Below are 7,252 nucleotides of genomic sequence, written 5' to 3' on the forward strand. Positions count from 1 at the left end.
ATGAAAAGAAATGGCCTTGTCACCATGACAACTGGCTGACAGTCCACTTGCTCACTGCGCACAGGATTGGCGTGAATGTTTCTGCCTTTTCATAGTGTGAGTATAGCACAGTGTGAGTGGCCAGGATGCCACTGCCTGCTGTGCGTGGCGCTAGCATAATGTGATGTGGCTTCGTGAGTGGCAAAAAAGGGACGAAGGTGCTAATGGTTATTCGCGGGATACATTTGAATAGCGCACCAAAAGTGTGTCTCTTTCATGGCATCTAAAACGGACTTCCTTTGGTGACTCTGCACAAAATCATGCACTGACGATGAGTATTTGATGAGGGAAATCAGACATGCCATTTTATTTGCTTCACTAAAGAAAGGCGTGCAGAAAATGACCCCACAAAAGCAGACACTTCCTGTAAAATATCATTGTCGCCTCTCATGTGACAGACCTATGATAAGGGAGTCATCTTGTGGTGCCTTTTTGAAATGGGCCATTTTCAGGCCTTTCTGCAAGGTGTGCTGTTCACACCTAAAGAGTAATACTGGTGTCACACGTGCACTTCTGATCGCGATCAGGGCCGATCCAGATCGGATTTCTTGATTGTGATCAACAATGGTTGCTGCTACACGGTCCAACGATCAGGATCGGGTTATTATCGCCTGCTGATTGTCAGCAACTCTCAGTACTGTATAATGTATTGGCTACAAATTCAGATTTGCAAAATATGGTTAAATTTGGGTAATATTTAACTTTTACAGCTTATTGTTGCTGGTAAAAATATTTTTTAAACATATTTTATTGAGCTGCCTTCACTTCGTGTTTTTAACGTTTTCAGAATGCTGCGCTAGAGGGCGTAGACATCAGCCTGTGATCATAATCTAGGGTCCTGATCGCGATTCTCGGATTGTGATCGCCCAGATCCGGATCCTGCACGATCGTGATCACAAATGACCGTGTAGCAACACTCGATCTGGATCGGCCCCCATCGCGATCAGAAATGTACCTGTGACACTGGTATAAGCCTTACACCGTGACCTTGGTTCACCTACCTGGCCCCCTCTAGGATGTCATAGACCCATGTGACAGGCCACAGATGACAGCCATTGGCCCACTGTTCCCGACCATGAGTTACTCCCAAGCAAAAGGTAGTGCAAACATGCACGCCCCAAAATCTTCAGCAAATGGGGAGGCAGTGGTTTTTTAATGTGTCGCGCATGTCCTGTCAACGTTGCTTTGTTGCTCTTTGGCACCTCTGTCAGGTGCAGAGCTTCTATAGGTGCCCATAAGTGGATCACAGATCAAACGGGGATAGCTTACATTCTGGTTGACATTAAGAGAAACAATTGAGCCGGGCCGGCCATGTAATGCGTAGGGCAGATAACCGGTGGAACATTAGAGTTACAGAATGGCTGCCAAAGTGAGGGAAGTGCAGTTGAGGACAGCAGAGAATTAGGCTGGGTGATGAAATTAGGAAATGTGCAGGTGCAAGTTGGAACAGGCTTGCGCAAGGCAGGGGTAATTGGCGATCGCTGGGAGAGGCCTTCGTCCTGCAGTGGACATAAAAGTTGGCTGACGACGACAATGATGATGATGATGAAGATACTACACATGCACTGCAGAAACAAGAAAACGTAAGAAGCAAGCAATAGGCAGGGCATTGCTATCAGCACCGCCCCAGCGGAGAGGAAACGTGTTGAGGAGGAATGGGGAAACCAAACATTGCACTATTTCTAACTCTGTTGTGATTATAGGTGCTTCTTTAAAAATTTCAGCAGGAACATGTATATTGAAAGGCATTGCACTCAGTTCGCTTTGGTCACAGTTTTGAAGAAAAGGTGTTGCCAGGACTGTTTAAGAACATTGGGGAAGATAGAAGCCATGTTTGCATGAAAAATGTAGGTTAATATGTGAAGGTTATGGGTGGCTGGGCAGCCCGTGAGCCACTGTCAAATAAAGAATGAGATTATAACTGTCGGTGACTATGCGCTATGCGTACATGACAGATAGACCACAGAAACCAGTGTCCTTCATCTTGGCACTCAGGTGTGCGCTGTGGTGGTACTGTTTGCGCAGTCGCATGGTTTCCAGCGTTTCCATCTGCCCTGTTCTTTTCGCAAGATCGCTGGACGTTACCTTCAAACAATGCCAAGTTTCTAACAAGCTCAGCTTTTAGCATCAGAAGTGTAACACCATAACATCCGAATTTCAGGGCCGGGGCGGCCGACTTGCCCTGGAATGCGCCGAGCAGGATGCGGTTGAGCAGCAGGGCCCCCCGGCTCCAGGCGACGCACTCGGGCGTGTACAGGGTGAGCAGGGACCAGCCCAGGGCCGCGCCCAGCATCACCTTGTCCCCGCCCCACATGTCACCCAGGTAGCCGCCTAGCACCTGGGTCAGGGCGTAGCCCCAGAAGAAGCAGCAGAGCACGGTGCCCTGCGCACCACAGACGGACGGGGGGGCATCGTTGGCCAAGGGGGCGCAGGCCTCCTTACGCGCGCTCACAGAAGAAGAGAAAGCGCAACTGAAGGCCGGGAAAGTTGGTATCGATTCCCTGTTGGTACCATAGCATGCACAAAAAGACAAAGGGCAGATTGTTTGGTCACGCAGACATTTCCTTAATGTAGCCTACTGCAGTGCGATGACCTCTCCCAAGTGACGCAGTGAAGAGTTGCACAAGTTTTTTTTAAAGCACTATTCAGAAGAGGGCAGCCCTACAGCATAGAAAGAAAAAAGAAAGGAAGAAGAAATAGAAAAAGGTTACGAATATGAGTGCAAGCCTGAATCATGTGGGAAGTCCAGTAAGGCTCTGTAATTAAAGCTATCTCGACTCCACTAGAATGCTGGAAAATAAAGTGGCAGTATGCCACGCCAATGCGAGCGCGTGCATTTTTGGTTTTCGTGAATGCGAGTGCATGCACCGCCTTTCGCTGCAATGGTTCCTCACAGGAGGCCCTGATGTGCATCCTGCTAGGATCGTGGTACAAGCACTGTTTGCATCCAAGAGAACAACGCTGGCAAGAACCACTGGAAGACGATGGTCAGTCAGCAACAACTTAATTTTTTCCTTTGTTACTTTCCAGTGTTTCTCACGTCTTCCTGTGCATTCCTTCTCTTTTTGTTTCATGCTCTGTTGCTGTTAATTCTATGTTCCAAATTTGATCATGTTTCATTGTCTATGCCTTGGAATCGAAGTGCGTGTGATAAACTACCTTCTTTCTGACCGACATGCTTCTGTTGAATGGTTTATATAAGAATGGCGATGAGGCCATGCGCCTGTATTCTGCTATGACAGAATGGAGGCAATGTCAGCGTGCTCTCCCTTCTTTATGTACACGTGCTCACCATTTTTGTGTACCTTGTGACATGAAAGTGAATGATTGCCAGTGTTAAGATGAATCTTTAGTATCGAATTTTTTTTCCGTGCATCCATTTCCCCTTTGTAACCACTGTTATACGCACATGTTCCACACCTGTTTTTCCAGTTCCACTTCCTGCTTTGTTGAAATCCTTTTCACATTCTTTACAATTTCACATATGAAGTACAGTACGTCTGTTGTTCTTATACCGTAAGTGCAAACACAGCGCTGACTCTCGATATGTCTGAGCACATGCTTTGCAACCCTTTCATGTTACCCTTCCAACCCTTCCGTTGCTGTCAAAACGTACATAGGGCAACAGGGCTTTCTCGAGCTGTTCCTGAGCAGCTTTTTCCCAGACACCCCGCTTTTCTTTTGGAGCTGTAGTAAATTTTGATTTGGTTTTGGCCATGGGGCCTTTCTGTGGCTTGATGATGACGAGGCTCATGTCTGTGCAGCAGTCTCCTTTTCTCTTTCCCTGCATTCATGGTGGCTTCAAATTATCTCCGAGCCTCTTTCATCTCTTCTGCCTGCCAATTCCACGTCTGGCCCATTTTAACAGCATAGCATAGATCTGCTGTTTCGGCAAGACTTCTTTATTTTTTTCCTCCTCCAAGCTGTCTCCTCGGGTGTGAGGGTGCGTCTTATAGTAGGTGCATCAGAAGTCACGAAGCGCATGTATCTGGCAAGTGCAGGTGGTGTGACATCGGGTGTCATAACACATGCACAAAGTTGTCATGGTCTCGGGCAAAGCCACGCTGTGTGCATGATGGGTTTGGTGGTAGCCCTTGTCAGCTTTACACGAGATCACCACCCATACATCTAAACTGAGAGAAGTAGATAAAGAAAGTTAACACTATCAAAAAATGAAAAAGGAAAGGAAAGAAAAGAAAGGAATAAAAGGAAGAAGAAAGAAAGATTTTTTTTTTTGTAGCCTTGAAAATGGCACTTTGATACTCAAAAGTTTTTCAAAGATCACTAAAAGGTGTACCCCCTGGGTCGGCAAGAAAGCGCGGCATCCCTCAGTTGCCTGTAATTGGGCCTCTCCTGGCTTCTCTGTCACTCACCGAGGTGGTCTTGGTCCAGCCGTACTCGGTGCTGATCTTGGTGACCGTGATGGGCATGGCCATGCGTGCCGCGTACAGGTACATGCAGCCCATGAACAGCATCGTCATCCACTGCAGCTTCTGCCGGCTGCATTAAAAAAAAAAGAAACAATGAGAGGAAATGGTGAACAAAGGGTTCAGAACCGTACTGAGATTTAGTATGCGAAATCCCAACTCCAGACTTGACCTTTCAGAGGCGCAGTACGTGTCACCATATTTAGAGGGACACTTCAGAAAAAACGTTACATCACTTTGGAATGATACCACACTAATATTTCAAGATCCCATTTTCATTAACTTGATGAATTGATTAGGTTACCTTAACAGTGGGAAGATTGGAAGATTGATTAATATTAAAAATAAGTGATGACTGAACTTCCATTCTTAAAGCTTTCAATCAATCAAACCACTTAATTTGTCCTAAAGTACAGTGCCGAAATGGATGCCAGGGCAGGAAGCTTGTTTAAGCAGCTTGACTACGTCCTAGAAAGAAATAAGAATACTTGGAACGAATATCAGCAATCGGAACACATAAAAATTTGGTCAAAGGAAATGCGCATGAAAAAGCATTTTCTTATAGTTGACTTTAGCGTAATGACCAGTGTCGGTACGCTTATTTAATATAACGGGCAAATTCTGTTGCAACACCTGCAAATTATCATTAACTGCATGGAAACCTCTGCACCAGTACGTTAGTGAGACGTCACAAGTTCCAAATTTTTTATTGCACTTCAGCAGTGTTGGCACCAGGAAAAAAAAGCTTCTGAAACTTTATAGGTTAGGTCTTCCATTTCTGTTAAATACGTACAGTGTAAAATCCTTCTTTATCTACCAACAATCAGCCGGACCAATGGAAGAAATTCGTGACATCATTGTGAACTGGTGCGGAAACTGGAAGATGGAATTTCGAGAACCTTGCATTTTTGTACCAACTTTCACTTATAAATCCTCCCCTTGTGGTAAGAGTGAATGCTTAGCTATTACAGAAGCTTAGTTTACTAATACAGTGCGCATTGTTATTCTTGTTCTGTTCCTTGTTAAGAATGCCCATACAGACTTCTTGACAAAATTCCTACTTGCCCTTATGCAAGGCAAGCATTGACTTTAACGGAGTACATCGTCGAGATTTTAGTGGGTGAGATAACATCGTAAAAAAACTGCGAAGGCACGCTTGAACTATGTCCCATTTTAGATACCTTCAGAATATTGTGCCGTCTCTTTCACCTCTTTGGATTATTCACACTATTCCAATGTAAGATGCTTAAAATAATGTGCCAAGTTGGAACTTTCATCAAGCTGCCGTGATATCGCTCACCCTTTGCGCTTCCTTAAAATGTACAATCAGGCATCTCAATGCGATAACTGTTTTGAACCACCCTCAAGTATCTTCCAAACGGCAGGTTCATTCACGAATATCTTGTCGAACAAATCGCTCGTTAGGCATTGTATTCTCCTAATTTAGCCATACCTCAAACTTCGATTAACTGAATAACCTACCATCACGAATAGCATCTGAATATCAACACATATTGCGGCACGCAAACCATGTTCTCCCAAGGTTAGCCTATGTGATTTGGAGATATTTTTCGAATGCTTGCATTTACCTTTCCTTATACTGTTATCTCGCTTTTACCAATAGACGAATAGCAAAGCCTGCAATCATCTTGTTTTATTCTTTCGTTATTATGTTGTAGGAGTGAACTATTTCTCCAGCGCAAGTAGTTCCCTCCTCCCCCTCCCCTTTTTTCTTGATGCAAGACCCTACCATGAGGGCCTCTTGAAGTTTTCTGAATAAAAAAAAAACAAAAACAAATAAACAAAGGACGCCCTGCTAGTCAAGCAGCAGCTTGCTTTGGTTGTCGCAATGCAGACACCGCAGTCCACGTCCATGTAGTCCATGCCATTGAGTGTTTTACAAAAATCTGTAGAGAGGAAGTCCATATGCAGCCGTTCGCTTATGAATGGTGTATTTTAAATATTTTCTTTTTTTACGAACGATGCTACACAATAAAGACCCAAAATGTTATCATTTAGCAAAATTTGAGGCCAAACAAAGCAGCAGTAAGCGCAAACTGCTTTTATTTTTTAACGTTGTCAAAAATAAAAACACGTCCCCAGAAACCAAAACCTATATGACCTAGTTTCGGTTCCGAAAGAAAACAAAAACAAGGTACCGGAAATGCGACCAAGAGGATCTACTGGTTTCCCATAAAAACGTTAACTGGTTCACACATCCAAAGCACTGCGACTCTGTAACACTTTACCGCTGATGTGGAAGATATACGTAAAAGAATTTGGCGCTTCCGCTCCAAAAGATCAATGAACCGAAAGGGTTTGTAGCCTAAACCTTGAACACAAATTTACGCAACATATACAAAAAGTGTGCAGATCTACATGCCAATACTATTTATATCGTGCTATAGGATGTTGCTAAAGCGACTCGTTACATAAATGTAATGGTAGTCACCGGCGTATTTACGTAAGTCTAAGTGCATCGCGCACTATTGAAGCCCGTCGGCTGAATAAAACAGAGGCGTCCTACGCGCTCTCGCGCTACACTTACTGCGTCCAGTAGTTGCTGATGCCCGATTCCAGGGCGACATAACTGTTCTGGTATATGGCCATCGCGGCAGGTAATACGATCGCGCAGCCAACTAAATGCCCGGGTGCTCAACTAGAACGGTACCAATACAACTCGCTTTTTCTTCTTCACCGGCGGCGCCATCTTAAAACGATTTTGTCGCCACCTAGGAACGGGTGCTTCAGGCTGCTAGCAGACAGCTTCGCACGTCGTCTGCTAT

General features: G+C 44.8%; 1 protein-coding gene across 2 annotated transcripts in view; it reads right to left on the reverse strand.

Annotated features, from left to right (window-relative positions):
• MFS18 (major facilitator superfamily transporter 18) overlaps window positions 1-7,188 on the reverse strand; it is a 28,517-nt gene extending 21,329 nt beyond the window's left edge. Inside the window, exons 1-3 of one of the 2 annotated variants that reach the window (XM_075674215.1) lie at window positions 7,015-7,188; window positions 4,413-4,539; window positions 2,221-2,422 (exon numbers count right to left, since the gene is read on the reverse strand). In XM_075674215.1, the coding sequence (XP_075530330.1) occupies window positions 2,221-2,422; window positions 4,413-4,539; window positions 7,015-7,076 (391 nt within the window). In that variant the 5' untranslated portion in view covers window positions 7,077-7,188. Of the gene's footprint in view, window positions 1-2,220; window positions 2,423-4,412; window positions 4,540-6,261; window positions 6,366-7,014 lie in introns of those variants that run through there. The other variant, XM_075674214.1, reaches the window with a different exon arrangement.
• Window positions 7,189-7,252: the final 64 nt, after the last annotated feature.

The sequence above is a fragment of the Dermacentor variabilis genome, chromosome 11, assembly GCF_050947875.1.
Source record: "Dermacentor variabilis isolate Ectoservices chromosome 11, ASM5094787v1, whole genome shotgun sequence".
Lineage (NCBI taxonomy): Eukaryota > Metazoa > Arthropoda > Arachnida > Ixodida > Ixodidae > Dermacentor > Dermacentor variabilis.